Below are 17,357 nucleotides of genomic sequence, written 5' to 3'. Positions count from 1 at the left end.
TTATACTGTTCATATCTTTTATTGACATCAAGTAAACATTCACAGTGTAGGGAGAAAATCTATGTGAACCTCAGTGTTAATAACTCAAGTGTTTTTTCCAACCTGACTTAGAATTTTACAAAGCCTTAAATAAAAAAAAAAAAAATCCATTGCGTTTTTTTTTTGTTGGGTGTTTTTGGGGTTTTTTTGGAGCAAAAACCCCTGCAGCTAGATATTTTATGAAATGCCATTCTTATTGGTGTTTTTTTCTGTGGCATTTTTCTCTCCTTTGGTGTTTGTTTTTTGTCTATGTAACAGTTTATCCAAAATGCAGCATGCTGAGGTTTTTTTTTTACAAACTGTGGCGTTTCTCTCCCATAAAGTTCAATGGAGTTTCTTCTGTCAGTCTCAAAAAACGCCACTACTGGAAGCACACAAAAATGACAAAGGTAAAAAAAAAATTCCATTCACACCAAAAACAAGTAAAAAATGCCAGAAAAAAAGCCTATATAATCTGTTAGTTTTTCTGCCACACAAAAGCTGTATGTGAAGTCACCTGAAATATAACAAAAATATATATTTATACATCACAAATATATACTAAAACAAACTGATGAAAAAACTGCCCAAGCATCCTCATTTTATAGACCAACCTTTCATGCGGTACAGTATCAAATGCCTTTGAAAAGTCGAGATACGCTTATAACCCTGGATATTAACCGCCCAGTCATAGCTATCATCCAGCCAGGTCTCGCTTATCCCCACTATATCATATTCCTCCTCCACCATTATCAGTTCTAACTCCTCAGCTCTATTAGTGAGGCTTTGAGCATTTGTATACATACACTTAATGTTTTTTCCATATTTCCTGTCCTCTTATCACTACTGACTGTTCTGTCCCCTCTCACCTCTCCACCCCCAGTTCCATAATCTAGCCCCAGCTCTCCATCTACTCTGTCTTCACCTTCTAGGTTGTAGTTGCCCCCCCCCCAGTCCCTAGTTTAAACACTCCACCAGCCTCTTAGCCATCTTCTCCCCCAGCACAGCTGCACTCTCCCCATTGAGATGCAGCCCGTCTCTACTGTAGAGCCTGTAACCGAAAGAGAAGTCGGCCCCGGTTCTCCATGAACCCAAACCCCTCTACCCTACACCAGTGAAATATGTAAATTAGCTTTTTAGGAGCACTGAGGGCATTTCTCGGCCCCCCAGTGCACCGTTCGGCCCGCCCACTGCCTCCTCCGGTCACGCCTACCTAAAGATCAGCCTGCTTATGCATAATTAAACAAAGGAGGGTGGGGAAAACGGTGATTTAGGGGGTCAAGGAACGTCCCCAGTGCTTCTAACACGCTAATCTACATTTTTTTTTTTTATTAAAGTTATCGAAAATGATGGGACAGACTAAGAAAACAAGACCAGTGCCAGAAAGAGGTACAGAAGAGGTACACGAGTGCAGGGAGAGATCGGCAGGAACGTTTACACAAACTTGCTCATGGTTTCCCTTTACCAGGATCCCGCCATGGAACTTTATGTCTGTGTCAGGGCTGCAGAGGAGTCAGGAGGAGGAGCTCTGCTGGGGTCGGATACATTCAGAGTTGTGGTTTGATAGATGACCACTTGCTGGAATTAAAAAAAAAATTGTATTGTAAAAGGAAAACGTCCCATTACATAACATTATCAATATAGTTATACAGAAGGACCATAGCGATAGAGCAGCAGAGGGAGCAGCCATGGCTGCATATTACTGACCCATAGTGACTGTATATATACCAAGTATTATTACCCATAGTGACTGTATATATCCCCAGTATTATTACCCATAGTGACTGTATATATATCTAGTATTACTACCCATAGGGACTGTATATATACCAAGTATTATTACCCATAGTGACTGTATATATCCCCAGTATTATTACCCATAGTGACTGTATATATACCAAGTATTATTACCCATAGTGACTGTATATATATCCAGTATTATTACCCATAGTGACTGTATATATATATATATATACACCCAGTATATATATATATATATATATATCTCCAGTATTATTACCCATAGTGACTATATATATACCCAGTATTATTACCCATAGTGACTGTATATATATATCCAGTATTATTACCCATAGTGACTATATATACCCAGTATTATTACCCATAGTTACTATATATACCCAGTATTATTACCCATAGTGACTATATATACCCAGTATTATTACCCATAGTGACTGTATATATACCCAGTATTGTTACCCATAGTGACTGTTTATATATATATCCAGTATTATTACCCATAGTGACTGTATATATATATATCCAGTATTATTACCCATAGTGACTGTATATATATACACCCAGTATTATTACCCATAGTGACTGTATATATATACACCCAGTATTATTACCCATAGTGACTGTGTATATATATATATATATATATATATATATATATATATATATATATCCAGTATTATTACCCATAGTGACTATATATATACCCAGTATTATTACCCATAGTGACTGTATATATATCCAGTATTATTACCCATAGTGACTATATATATATCTAGTATTACTACCCATAGGGACTGTATATATACCAAGTATTATTACCCATAGTGACTGTATATATCCCCAGTATTATTACCCATAGTGACTGTATATATACCAAGTATTATTACCCATAGTGACTGTATATATATCCAGTATTATTACCCATAGTGACTGTATATATATATATACACCCAGTATATATATATATATATATATCTCCAGTATTATTACCCATAGTGACTATATATATACCCAGTATTATTACCCATAGTGACTATATATATACCCAGTATTATTACCCATAGTGACTGTATATATATATCCAGTATTATTACCCATAGTGACTATATATACCCAGTATTATTACCCATAGTTACTATATATACCCAGTATTATTACCCATAGTGACTATATATACCCAGTATTATTACCCATAGTGACTATATATACCCAGTATTATTACCCATAGTTACTATATATACCCAGTATTATTACCCATAGTGACTATATATACCCAGTATTATTACCCATAGTGACTGTATATAGCCCTGCTATTACCCATAGTGACTATATATATACCCAGTATTATTACCCATAGTGACTGTATATATACCCAGTATTGTTACCCATAGTGACTGTTTATATATATATCCAGTATTATTACCCATAGTGACTATATATATATCTAGTATTACTACCCATAGGGACTGTATATATACCAAGTATTATTACCCATAGTGACTGTATATATCCCCAGTATTATTACCCATAGTGACTGTATATATACCAAGTATTATTACCCATAGTGACTGTATATATATCCAGTATTATTACCCATAGTGACTGTATATATATATATACACCCAGTATATATATATATATATATATATATCTCCAGTATTATTACCCATAGTGACTATATATATACCCAGTATTATTACCCATAGTGACTGTATATATATATCCAGTATTATTACCCATAGTGACTATATATACCCAGTATTATTACCCATAGTTACTATATATACCCAGTATTATTACCCATAGTGACTATATATACCCAGTATTATTACCCATAGTGACTGTATATAGCCCTGCTATTACCCATAGTGACTATATATATACCCAGTATTATTACCCATAGTGACTGTATATATACCCAGTATTGTTACCCATAGTGACTGTTTATATATATATCCAGTATTATTACCCATAGTGACTGTATATATATATATCCAGTATTATTACCCATAGTGACTGTATATATATACACCCAGTATTATTACCCATAGTGACTGTATATATATACACCCAGTATTATTACCCATAGTGACTGTATATATATACACCCAGTATTATTACCCATAGTGACTGTGTATATATATATATATATATATATATATATATATATATATATATATCCAGTATTATTACCCATAGTGACTATATATATACCCAGTATTATTACCCATAGTGACTGTATATATATATCCAGTATTATTACCCATAGTGACTATATATACCCAGTATTATTACCCATAGTTACTATATATACCCAGTATTATTACCCATAGTGACTATATATACCCAGTATTATTACCCATAGTGACTGTATATAGCCCTGCTATTACCCATAGTGACTATATATATACCCAGTATTATTACCCATAGTGACTGTTTATATACCCAGTATTGTTACCCATAGTGACTGTAGATATACCCAGTATTATTACCCATAGTGACTATATATCCCCAGTATTATTACCCATAGTGACTATATATACCAAGTATTATTACCCATAGTGACTGTATATATACCAAGTATTATTACCCACAGTGACTCTTTATATATCCAGTATTATTATCTCTAGTGACTGTTTATATCCCCAGTATTATTACCCATAGTGACTATACATATATATCCAGTATTATTACCCATAGTGACTCTATATATCCCCAGTATTATTACCCATAGTGACTATACATATATATCCAGTATTATTACCCATAGTGACTCTATATATACCCAGTATTATTACCCATAGTGACTGTATATATATATCCAGTATTATTATCTCTAGTGACTGTTTATATCCCCAGTATTATTACCCATAGTGACTATACATATATATCCAGTATTATTACCCATAGTGACTCTATATATACCCAGTATTATTACCCATAGTGACTGTTTGTTCTACTCCTCATGGTATGTGCACAGGGCTCTTTTTATTTATGAGACCTCTGGGTCCTATTACATGGACCAATAATAAATAGTAAATGAGCACCAATATGTTAGATTGGCACTTGTTTACCGGTCTCGGCCGGTGATTGGCTGAGCACGGGAACACGGTAAGGTGAGTTAATATTTGTTTTACACTATATAATCAGCTGTTGGTAGCGCATCACTATTACACACAGCGATGTGTGGTCGGTGCCTGATGATTTTAGGTCTGAACCTATAGAAACTATCAGCTGATGATCGTTTCATCGACTGATCTTCTCTGTATTACACAGAGCAATAATCGTCCGAGTCCGCCTGATTCAGTCGACTATCAATCCTTGTAATAGGCAGCCACCTGTCGGGTTAGTAAGCCAAGCCTCTAGTGAACGCTATAGAAACATAGAAGATTGTCAGCAGAAAAAGCCCCCCTGGTCCATCTAGTCCGCCCTTTTATTATTTCCCTTCTTATTATCTTAGGATAAATATATACCAGGAAGGTTTACTTTCAGTTATTGTAGATTTACCAACCACATCTGCTGTAAGTTTGTTCCAAGTATCTACTACTCTTTCAGTATAGGGTTGTTTCTGATCTTTCCCCCAATAACCTCTCACTGTGTCATCTTGTTCTTGAATTCAGTGCTTTTTTTTCCATTAAAAACTCTTCCCTTCTGAACTTTATTTAGTCCTTTAACATATTCAAAGGTTTCTATAAAAATTGGTAACTTACCATTTCGTGAAAAGACGAGCGGCAGACAGTCCGGCTTGCGAACACACTTGTGGATACGGCAATGCAAAACATCAGCACGAAAAGCATTAAACTAAATGCCAAAATACCTCTTACAACAGGCTGAAAGAGAAAAAAAAAAGAACAGCCTGGATTACACTTCTGCAGTTTTTTTTATTGTGTCTCCATGGTTACAGACTACAAGACATGCCTGTGTAGTCTGATCCTACAGTAATATGTTACTTCATTCCTCCATTCCTTCTTTTCTACTAAGTGGATGTTTGCAGGAGGCAGGGGGCATGTAAGAGGAGTAATACGAACATAACTAGTGAATGGTGCCACAGTGTAACACCAGATATTGACTGATGGACAAAAGGGGCGCTGTTTATTGTAGATAGAAGCCATATTTGTGTAGTCTCATGGTACCTGTTCAGTGTTGCCCATAGTAACTATGTGGTACTCAGCCAGTGTTATTGTATTGTCATTTGTGACGCCAGTACTGTGGTAGAACACAGGTGTGATTTTGGTACCTGTTTTGACTGCTTTATTGTCCCCAAATGGTCAGTAACCTCCAGGAGTGTTGTGGATCCCTTGGGCAACGGTCACGGCAACCTGGAGTGGTAGTAGACCCATCCGGGATATCGTTACTGTCACCCACAGAGAGGGAAAAAAAATAACCCCAGGTAGACCGAGGTGTGTGTGCAGGTACAGGTAGATAAGAGTCCCGTGTGTTTAGTGTAAGAATAGAACACTTTACTGAACAAAGTTGCAGGTGAACAGTATACTTAATACAAGCAGTGCAAGTCTTGATAAACGTAGTTGCTGACAATAGAGTAAAACCAGTGCTTGGTAGAAGTAGGTGCTTGTGGTAGTAAGTGCTTTGTGAGGGGAAGGAAGAGAAGAGGAGTTGCCAGAGGAGCTCTGCCCAATGTAGAATGTGTATTCTACTGGAAATGAAGTGTAGAAAAGAAGAAATCAGAGATACTCACGCATAGACTATACTCTGAACGCCTTCTGCCCCTAGTTGCATAGTACCCGTCCCAGTCATTGGTTATCTGGGTGTAGCAGACTTCTGAGATTACGCAGTTGTCCTGTGCTGCGCAGTAGGATACATAGACCTTTTCTTGGTAAATTTGTCCTACTGGGGTTAGTTCCTCTTCTTTAGGAGACTGCCCTGCACTTTTTAGAGAGGTACCTTGCATGGGCAAGGGTGGTCCTAGGTGGCTTCACTCCCATAAGGTAAACTTAGCACTGCATAACTGTGGTAGTTGCTTGCATTAGGAAAGTCCTATGTTACCGTCTCTGGTCCCTGTCAGGGGTCTTGGCCAAAGCCAAGCCCTGGCTTAACTTCTGCAGAAACTGTGTCTCTGTGTGTCCTCCGTCTCTGGAAACTGACTAGAGACTCACTTCCTCCACTAGATTAACTGCTCCTACAGGGGTAAATCTAAACGCTCCTGTGAGTGGTGGGGCTGAGTGTGGGTGAGAGAAAGGAAGGACAGGATAGGATAAGAAAAAAAGAGCACCTGTGACTAGTCAGCATACAACACATGGTACAACACAGTTCGCCCTTACACTCTTCAGCTGTGCATAGAAGACAAAAACAGTGGAGACATCTAGTGGGGAAAATAAGGTACTTTATCTCCCAATTATTAGAAAACTTTACATAGGTGCCAAGAAACGGCACCCTGCGCTGGGACACCACAACTACATGACAAGTTCCTTACAGCACTATTTTAAGGAAATTAACTGATTCTTACCGGAACATAAAAGGCTCCCAGACATTGTACATCACCATTATAGTGTGCACAAAATGCTTTATTCCCGGATGGTGAATAGAAAATTCCAAAATCAATGGCAGAAAGTATTATTCCACAAGTAGAAACTATAACGTTGAAGATGTTCATCCCCAAGCTTGCCTTTACCTGGAACACAGAACAACAATCCTTATGTAAAGGCTTATAATGGCGGGAGTATTACATGTGATAAGTGTCCTGAAGGTGGCGCTATACACAGGGAGGCTAGTGTGCTGACAAACGGAACCTGCTGCACCCTTGGGTGATGAAAAGGTACAAGAGCAAACTGATGTCTAAAAGTTTGAGGTATGCCAGGAAGGCGTTTAACAAACAGATGCATTCTGGGTATTTTACATGATCAGTTTATCCTTCATTACAGCTCTAGGCTATGTTCACACTTCGTATGAGTCCGGCACTGCGTCGTACGCCGCTGTACATGTGCGGCTGAAACTACGGGCGTGGGAAAAATTAACATGCGGCCGGAAGCGTACGGACCGCGAACATACGCCCGTAGTACATTTATGCTTCCCTAGCTTGTTTCGAAGAAGGCTAAAACCGGTAATTTATTTGGAAATCTTCGCCCGGCCCAATAAAACTTACAGAACCTTTTGGATCGAAAAATCAAGTTCAATTTGGCTGAAATAAGTACTCCGTACGGAACCGCATGGAAATCCACGGCCGTGAGTTTCAACGTTTCCGTCCTCAAACAATGGTCTTGTTCATTTTTCACGGCGCCGCATACGATCCGGCCGTAAGCTCATACATAGTGTGCACTGCGCGGGCGTATATCGTATACTTTCAAGCGAACGCATCAACCTTAAAACTACGTGCGTATATTCGCGGTTCGCACTACGGCCAGTCAGAAACATACGCAGTGTGAACATAGCCTTACACAGGTTGTTACTCAGCTTTCCCAGACTGCCATATCTGCCTAGGTTCCCAGGATACAAATTATACAGCCACACCATGACCACCACGATTACCACCATGCTATTACTGAATAAAACCCTACACTATACTAAGAGCACTGTGCCCCTATATAGTGACCATATATTGGGAGATAGCAGCTCTACACAGTACAAATGATGACAGTGACTTATATCTAGTCACTCACAAGAGATGGCTTCTCTGATCGGACTTGCTAACTTTTCTTTTTTATCCAACCCAGGCCATAAATCTGCCAGAGAAACATATAAGTTTCATTGCTCCTGCATTAGGCCTCCTCTGTGCCCCATATAGTAGTTAGGTCCCTCTGTATCTCATAGAGTTGTTAGGTCAGCTCCTTGACCCATATAGTAATTAGTTCCCCCATGAATCCATACTGTAGTTAGGGCCCTCTGTACACCCATATAGTAGTTAGGACCCTCTGTACCCCTATAAGGTAGTCAGGTTCCCGTTGTGCCCCAACAGAGTAGTTATTTCCTTGCACATAGCTAAGGCCGGCCCTGGCAGCCATCGATTGAGAACTTCTGAACGGTACTGGAGGTTTGGGGCGGTGTCAGGCGATACAGATCCACTTTAAGGTTTCTTGATGTGTCATCTGTCTGACCCCTGGGATTGTTACAAGACGTTGTTTATGTCAGGTGACAGTATTGAGGAAGCTCAGCTGACACGCTAGTTATTGGGAGTTATTCTGATGATGCTGTGGAGGACAATGGTTTTCTTACCTTTCCTGTTGTTGGTTTCACTGAGGCAGATACTGAGAGGGATCCGGCAATAATATACTATAAGAAGGAAAAAGACACAACATTTTTGAATTCTTCATTCTTAGGGTATGTTCACACTGAATAAATCAGGCGAATTTCCACGGCAGAACTGTTCGCCACAGAATCCCGCCTGGCTCAGAGTGCCATAGCCTGTCTATGGAAAGGCTATTCTTTTAGCGGAAAGCGCGCGGGAGAAGAGACACGCAAACCTCCTTAGAGACAGGCTATGGCACACTGAGCCAGGCGGGATTCTGTCTGGCTCAGTGTGAACATACCCTAAGTGACCATCATGCCTGTTTTCCCGAATCCATTTACTATATTTAGAAATCTGTGATAAGCCGCCGTCAGATCAGTCTTTCCTCAGCTTACTCCTCCCTACTCCAAATGTTCAGCCCACAGTTATTGAAAATAAGGCATTGTTCCACCCCGCAAAATGTACGGCCGTTGTTGCCGATGGCAACAAGAGCCGTAGTTTTACGTAGTGTGAACATAGCCTTAAAGTGCAGTATGCCAAGCAGCAAGCAGTGAGGGACATACATAGCAGCAAGCAGTGAGGGACATACATAGCAGCAAGCAGTGAGGGACATACATAGCAGCTTACAATTATATTACAGGTAAATGTGTATACTGTATCTTACCAATATGCCGGACCAGAACATGATACCACTAATAGTCATTAATGATATGTAACTGTAACGCTGAAGTCTGGTCAAAGGAATACCAATGGATATAAGGAGAATTCCTGCAAATATCTGAGTTGTCTGCAAAATAAAAGAAGACAATTTCATCTATTATTATCCTGTATACCAGGCACGGGGAACCTCGATCTGTTGTAAAACTATAATTCCCACCATGTATGGAGAGCCAAACCTTTAGTAGCAAGTGTGAAAAAGGCGTTCCCAAGCCCCTGGAGTATAGAGGGCTGTGACCCCTCCTCGCTCCCCCTCCCATCCCTATCACTGCCTGATGGGCCCTGTTTTTAAATTCCACACCTGGGCACATTTTATATGCACAACGCAGGGATAGGATTTACAGATGGTATACAGGATAAGCTGAATTTTCCTGTGTGTGTATATATATATATATATATATATATATATATATATAGATATATAAAATCAAGAAGTCGCAGCACATCCAAATCGTGCAAAGTTCAGTGTATTTATTTCATGGTAACAAAATTAGCCGATGCAACGTTTCAGTCTCATCTCGAGACCTTTCTCAAGCAAGGTCTCGAGATGAGACTGAAACGTTGCACCGGCTAATTTTGTTACCATGAAACAAATACACTGAATTTTGCACGATTTGGATGTGCTGCGACTTCTTGATTATATTGAAGAGGAGACATTTATCCACTCTCTGTTGCTGGCACTCCTGCACCAGGTCTTAGAGTGCACTCCAGACTGAAGTATATATATATATATATATATATATATATATATATATATATATATATCCAAACTCTATTAACATAGATTAGAAAGACGTACCCCCAGAGCCTCAGGTTCTCCTTGGTAGAACGACACAAGTGGTTTGGGTAGGGTGACCGGAGCATCGGAGGATTCTCCTTCAGGTCTATCGCCTTGATCATTCTTTGGTCTGACTTGAGAGATCACCACAAATCCTCCTGTATCTGGTGCGACTGGAGACATTGGAGATCAATGACTATAGATTCTTCCTATTTCTTTATTCCTTAGGGGGCCCAAAAGCCTGGGATTTTAGAAAAAACAAGATAAAAGAAGCAACATCAAAAAGCACACAAATAAAAAAAATAAATAAAGTGACTGTTCTATTCTATATGGTCTGTCAAACTCCATTAAGTGGGTGGAGCGTGACAAAAAGGGGCGTGGGCCAATGCAGCCTACCAGATTTACTATCATGTACGCCCAAGCTCAGGCTGGGAGTATATATATATATATATATATATATATATATCACTGTGAAAATGTGAAAAACTTATCTCAAAAGTTCACTTTTACATAAAGTGTTTCACATTTTTCCATTTTTCTGTGAAAATATTTCAAGTAGTTCCTGAAAACAAAAATTTAATTTTGGTCTATATATATATTTATTTTTACTGCTTCTATAGTGTTTTTTTTTATTTTCATAAAAAGTGATTTTATTTTGCAAAAGTGTTAAAAAAAAAAAAGGCAGACACGTATAACCTCGCCTCAATTGTAACTACCAAGGTGATAAAGTAAACATGTTTTATTCTAATTCCTCATTCGTTTTTACTTTTTTTCATCCAACGTCCCAAATAAATAAATAAATAAATAAATTATATTTCAAAATAGTACTGATGGAGGTTCCCCCATGAACTAATAATGCCCCCAGAGGTGCCCCCATGAACTAATAATGCCCCCAGAGGTGCCCCCATGAACTAATAATGCCCCCAGAGGTGCCCCCATGAACTAATAATGCCCCCAGAGGTGCCCCCATGAACTAATAATGCCCCCAGAGGTGCCCCCATGAACTAATAATGCCCCCAGAGGTGCCCCCATGAACTAATAATGCCCTCAGAGGCGCCCCCATGAACTAATAATGCCCCCAGAGGTGCCCCCATGAACTAATAATGCCCCCAGAGGTTCCCCCATGAACTAATAATGCGCCCAGAGGTGCCCCCATGAACTAATAATGCCCCCAGAGGTGCCCCCATGAACTAATAATGCCCCCAGAGGCGCCCCCATGAACTAAAAATGCCCCCAGAGGCGCCCCCATGAACTAAAAATGCCCCCAGAGGTGCCCCCATGAGCTAATAATGCCCCCAGAGGTGCCCCCCATGAACTAATAATGCCCCCAGAGGTGCCCCTATGAACTAAAAATGCCCTCAGAGGTGCCCCCATGAGCTAATAATGCCCCCAGAGGTGCCCCCATGAACTAAAAATGCCCCCAGAGGTGCCCCCATGAGCTAATAATGCCCCCAGAGGTTCCCCCATGAACTAATAATGCCCCCAGAGGTGCCCCCCATGAACTAATAATGATCCTAGAGGTGCCCCCATATACTAATAATGCCCCCAGAGGTGCCCCTAAAAAACATCCTACTCACCTAATCGCGCTGTATGGCTGCAGGAAGCAGCTCTCCTCCTCTTCTGACTCCATCTTGCGAGCCGCAGGGACGGGACGTCCGGCAGGCGTGATGACGTCACATCATCACGCCTGCCGGAGAGGTCACGTCCCGGTGTCCCATAAGCTGCTGGCATGAAGTTCCGGCAGCCTATGGGAGTGAATGTAGGAGAAGGACACTGACAGTTCCTGCTCCTGCATTCTGCTCGCTTTAACGCTCCGCCCACTCACGTCCCGGTGTCCCATAGGCTGCTGGTATGAAGTGTCGGCAGCCTATGGGAGTGAATGTAGGAGAAGGACACTGACAGGTCCTGCTCCTGCATTCTGCCCACTTTAACGCTCCGCCCGCTCACTGTGCGGGCGGAACATCAAAGCGATCTGTGCATCCCGAGAAGCTGCACGGCCGCAGCTTCTCGGGATGCTTAAAGAGACAATGCAGCAACAGACAGGTCCTTAAAGAACTTGAGGAACCAGAGTAGATCCTCCACAATGGCAGCGCAGGTATCAGTAAGGTAGTCAATGGTAGATTAATCAATAACTACCAATAATATTGACTCCCAGTCAGGATAATATTAACAAATAATAGCATACATTTATTAAAAGCAGCAACGCGTTTCGGCACTACAATACATCAGTGCCTTTCTCAAGCCAAAATCTTTTGAGATTTTGGCTTGAGAAAGGCACTGATGTATTGTAGTGCCGAAACGCGTTGCTGCTTTTAATAAATGTATGCTATTATTTGTTAATATTATCCTGACTGGGAGTCAATATTATTGGTAGTTATTGATTAATCTACCATTGACTACCTTACTGATACCTGCGCTGCCATTGTGGAGGATCTACTCTGGTTCCTCAAGTTCTTTAAGGACCTGTCTGTTGCTGTGCATTCTGTCCATACTTCCGTGTGGAGGATCCCTGGCTGAGCTGCGGTATTGGAGTTATGTGAGATATAGTGTTGTGCCTATACTATCGCACAACACTTAAAGGTGAGCACATTTTGAGATACTTTGTGCACTACTTCCCTACAACGTTATTGCACTAGGAGGCGCCCTTTTCTCTTGTTTTTTATTAAAGAGACAGTGCACATTTCGCACCGGGATCCCGCGGCACCCCTGGCGGGTTCTCGTGGCACCCCAGTGTGCCGCGGCACCCCGGTTGGGAAATGCTGCCTTAAGTCATGCATCTATTTGTAAAATATTTTGGCCATCCGTTTGTTTTGCTCAAAAAAAAAAAAAAAAACTGCGACTTTTAGACAGCTACGAATAAATACAGATAAAACATAAAGGGGTACTTTAAAAAAAAAATTCTTTCAAATCAACTGATATCAGAAAGTTATATGGATTTGTAAATTACATCTATTTAAAAATCTCAAGTCTTTCAGTACTTATCAGCTGCTGTAGGTCCTGCAGGACGTGGTGTATTTTTTCCAGTCTGACACAGTGCTCTCTGCTGCCACCTCTGTCCATGTCAGGAACTGTCCACAGTAACAGGAAATTCTCATAGAAAACCTCTCCTGTTCTGGAAAGTTTCTGACATGGACAGAGGTGGCAGCAGGGAGCACAGTGTCAGACTGGAGAGAATACACCATTTCCTGTAGGGCATACAGCAGCTAATAAGTACTGGAAGACTGGAGATTTTTAAATAGACGTAAATAACAAATCTATATAACTTGAAAAAAACATTTTAGCTGAAATACCCCTTTACGTTTCAACATTGTACTCGGTTTAAAATCCTTTACGTCTGATCTATGATTTGTGACTTGAAACTTGCAACCTGTAGATACCGTCAAGGTAATGCAAAGCCCTATAAAGCCATATGCATCTTTATAATAACCATGTGACAGAAAAGTAGGTTGTAAGTCAAAGAGAACTAGCGGGAGAAATGTCGCCGATAATAATTCTTTCTCCCCCAATAGTCAGACGAGAAAATAAAAAAAAAAGTCTAATTAAGAAATCCCTGAAGCTACAAAGAGGTAGGTCACTAAGGGGTTAAACTAGACTTAAGGGACCGGAGTTATACGCCAATTAGATTCACATGAGACGGACATTTAAAACCAACAATTAAGAAAAGTGACGGGTTTTGGAGGGTTATTCCAGTTTCAACTTTAAGTGGTTAATAAATCTGCCGAAGTGATAGGTTGCAGCAGGGATGGGGAACCGGCTGTTGCAAAACTACAACTCCCATCATGCCCGAGCTAAAGCTTTTGCTGACCAGGCATAATGGGAGTTGTAGTTCTGCAACAGCTGAACTACAACTCCCCCTTAGACCTTTAAGCTACAGATACATAAGAAACTACAGTGCAGTACTGCATCACTGAGGCGTTATAGTCAGCACAACTACAGGCCGAGCCCAGCACTAACTCCCTCTCACCCTGATAGGATCATATAATGTATGAGAGTCCTGGCCTATCGGCCTGTAGGACTGTACCTTGTCCTGGGATCTGAAGACTTCCTGTAACTTCCCTGCCGGTCAGGGAGTATGGAGGGGCTGTATATAGAAGGAGTCACGTGACGTCATGGAGGGAGGAGGAGGAGGAGCAGCTTTCTGTGAAATAGGGAAACGTGCCATGGCAGAGACAGGCCCCACTTCCTCTACTCAGCTACTTCTTAGATTTCAGACAGAAACACCAACATTATCGTAATGTCCCCTCGAAGTAATTGTTACATAGAACAGGTTGATGCAGTATGGAGCTATTACTATTAGTTATAGTAAGGCGGCATTCACACCTCAGTATTTTTCATCAGTATTTGCTGAACTGCAAATACTGAATCTTTTGCAAACCATTAATTTCTATGGTGCTATTCAATACATCCTGTAAAATGTGCGCATCCGCAATCCACAAGGAAATAAAATAAAATAGGGCAGGTTGTAATGCGGTCCGTTATTGCAGTACGGACATTCCAATAGAAGTCTATGGGAGCCTCTGCGTTTTGCTGAGAATACGTAAGCACTCTGCAATTACTCTAAGCACCTAAGGGCCCTATTCCAACTGGACGATTATTGTTCAGATTTTCGTTAAATCGTTCGAATCTAAACGATAATCGTTCGGTTGAAATGCAGTTAACGATTAACGACCGAACGAGAAATCGTTGATTGCTTTATAAGACCTGGACCTATTTTTATCGTTGCTCGTTCGCAAAACGTTCGCAAATCGTTCGCATTGAATAAGACATCGTTTGGTTGTTTGCAATAGATACGAACGCAATAGCGAAGAAATAGCGAAGAAAAAACGATCGCAAGTACGATCATAAGTAACGATTATCGTTCCATGGAAACGAGTGAACGTTTTCAGGTCTTTTGCAATAGCAGTCGTTCGAGATCGTTAATCGTTAACGACTATGCGAAAGATAATCGTCCGGTGGAATAGGGCCCTAACACCTAAGCGCGCCGCAAAACCATCCGCAATTCTGTGACATCGGCATATAAGCTCCTAATGTAAACAAGGAGACAGGCAGGATGGGGGCAGCCCACTGAAGGTGCTGAGGTTAGCTTAGCTGTCACACAGATAAAGGCCTTATTACAGGAAGCGATTAACGGCCGTATTCAGCCAATACCGACATTTCGTGTAATAGAAGACAACGATCAGCTGACTGATCATTGTCTTTCAACATGGTGAAATGGCAAAGACCAGGATAGCAGCGATATGCTGCCATCACTCGGGAGCACCGGTAGCAGACCGCCACTATCTTCTATGGGTTGCCCGGACAATCTAGCAATCAGCCGGGCAGCCCTCCGCAGCTCCCCCCCTTGCTGCCAGCACGTGTAATAGCCCCGGCAGTGAGTAGGGAACGAGGAGCAAGCTTGCTCCTCTGCATTGCCCCGTGTAATGAGGCTTAAAGGGGTACTCCAGTGAAAAGCTTTTTCCCAGTAATTGAAACACATTACAAAATTATATAACTCTGTAATATGCTTCAATCACCTATCTGCCCCCCTTCCCTATCTTTCCCCCTCAACCCTGCACCAGGAAGTGAAGTAAACTCATTCTTACCTAATGACTTTTGACCCCAGGCTGTTCTGTGGCAGCCATTTTGTGACAATAACATCAAGAGTGAGGCGGGTCTAAGCCTTGTTAGGCCAACCTCCCTTTGTCAGATGACTCAGGTTGCTCAGCTCTGATTGGCTGAACAAGATGTAAGCCATGTAACAGTTTTACAGAGTCAGTTAGACATCACAACTGACAAAGTGCATCATGGGAAACCTCAAACCAGGAAGTAAAGAAAAAAAGAAGACGCCAACTGGAGCTTCAGGGACCTGCAAACAGCGGGAAATTCAAACAGAGACAGACTCAGGAGGGATGGTAAGTGTAAAAACAGTTTTTGCTCGCTTTGCCGGGTTAGCGGTCGCTGACTGACACAGTGGTGAGCTAGTGCAGGGACTCATGTGAACCAGGGGACCTGCACGTGGTACATGGGGCAATATGGTTTGATCAAATTATATACCAACATCCTACCGTTGGCTTTTAAATGTAGCCGAGAAGCATTAGTGTCAGCCATAGGTGTTAGGTGCAGCGCTCCTTTCTCCTTTTTTCAGCGTCGGAGTACCCCTTTAAGATAAAACTACAGTAAACCAACACTTGCTTATCCCTCAAAGCATGTCTAAAATGATATAACTGTATTTATGGATTTCCCTGAGATATGAGTTAAATGTCAATAAAAGTATATAAACTATGGGGGAGATTTATCAAACTGATGTACAGTGAAACAGGCCCAGTTGTCCCCTAGCAACCAATCAGATTCCACTTTTTATTTCTCACAGACTCTTTGGAAAATGAAAGGTGGAATCTGATTGGTTGCTAGGGGCAACTAAGCCAGTTTCACTTTACACCATGTGTTATAAATCTCCCCCCAATGCGTCTAGTCCTCAAGAAATCCACCTGATGCTACTGTTATACGTATTCCAAACTGGTACCAATCAAAAGTACAACTTATCCTGCAAAACATAAGCCTTTATACGGCTATGTCAGTCAAAAAAATTCATTTATACCACTTGGAAGGTGACTAGGGATAAGCCAATTCACTGTTTTTTTAGCATGACTCTTGTCTTTAGTTTGGTTCTGAGTTTTGCAGCTCAGTTCCATTAAAGTGAATCTAGCTTAATTGTAATACCACGCAAAACCTGAGGACAAGGGTGGCGCTGTTTTTGCAAGAAAGTATCTGTGCTTTTTTCTAATTCTGGACAATCCCTTTAATCCCTTAATTATGTAAACAAAGTAACTTAGCAAAAATGTAGCAAAAACACAAATGTGGAGACACAGCCGCAGGGTTCATTGTTTTCAGCGAAGGGGTGGATACAATGCATTGTGATGGTAT

At 40.9% G+C, this 17,357-nt stretch overlaps 1 protein-coding gene across 3 annotated transcripts; it reads right to left on the bottom strand.

Moving 5' to 3' along the window:
• On the bottom strand, nucleotides 1-16,637 carry LOC138769131 (membrane-spanning 4-domains subfamily A member 4A-like). 3 transcript variants are annotated; one of them, XM_069947374.1, is made up of 8 exons: nucleotides 16,499-16,637; nucleotides 10,476-10,695; nucleotides 9,624-9,746; nucleotides 8,947-9,003; nucleotides 7,244-7,408; nucleotides 5,490-5,609; nucleotides 1,484-1,596; nucleotides 1-535 (listed from the first exon to the last, which is right to left on the bottom strand). In XM_069947374.1, exons 2-7 carry the CDS (start codon nucleotides 10,635-10,637, stop codon nucleotides 1,504-1,506), a joined length of 720 nt encoding a protein of 239 aa, XP_069803475.1. In that variant the 5' UTR covers nucleotides 10,638-10,695; nucleotides 16,499-16,637; the 3' UTR covers nucleotides 1-535; nucleotides 1,484-1,503. The 3 variants fall into 3 exon arrangements, with proteins under 3 accessions (XP_069803475.1, XP_069803474.1, XP_069803472.1); XM_069947373.1 differs by lacking the exon at nucleotides 16,499-16,637 and adding an exon at nucleotides 16,037-16,142; XM_069947371.1 differs by lacking the exon at nucleotides 16,499-16,637 and adding an exon at nucleotides 14,476-14,580.
• Between the last annotated feature and the right edge of the window lie 720 nt (nucleotides 16,638-17,357).

This window comes from Dendropsophus ebraccatus, chromosome 12 (genome assembly GCF_027789765.1).
Source record: "Dendropsophus ebraccatus isolate aDenEbr1 chromosome 12, aDenEbr1.pat, whole genome shotgun sequence".
Lineage (NCBI taxonomy): Eukaryota > Metazoa > Chordata > Amphibia > Anura > Hylidae > Dendropsophus > Dendropsophus ebraccatus.
Note: the sequence above shows the minus strand (reverse complement) of the source record. Positions and strands in the feature narration are given on the sequence as shown.

Bases quoted from the DNA above. Each gene is read 5' to 3' on its own strand.
- LOC138769131 (XM_069947374.1), bottom strand. From the start codon at position 10,637: ATGTCTCCAGTCGCACCAGATACAGGAGGATTTGTGGTGATCTCTCAA. The intron at 9,747-10,475 runs GTACGTCTTTCT...TTTATTTTGCAG, and splicing joins GAGAACCTGAGGCTCTGGGG to ACAACTCAGATATTTGCAGG. The intron at 1,597-5,489 runs GTAAGTTACCAA...TTTTAATTCCAG, and splicing joins GCTCGTCTTTTCACGAAATG to CAAGTGGTCATCTATCAAAC.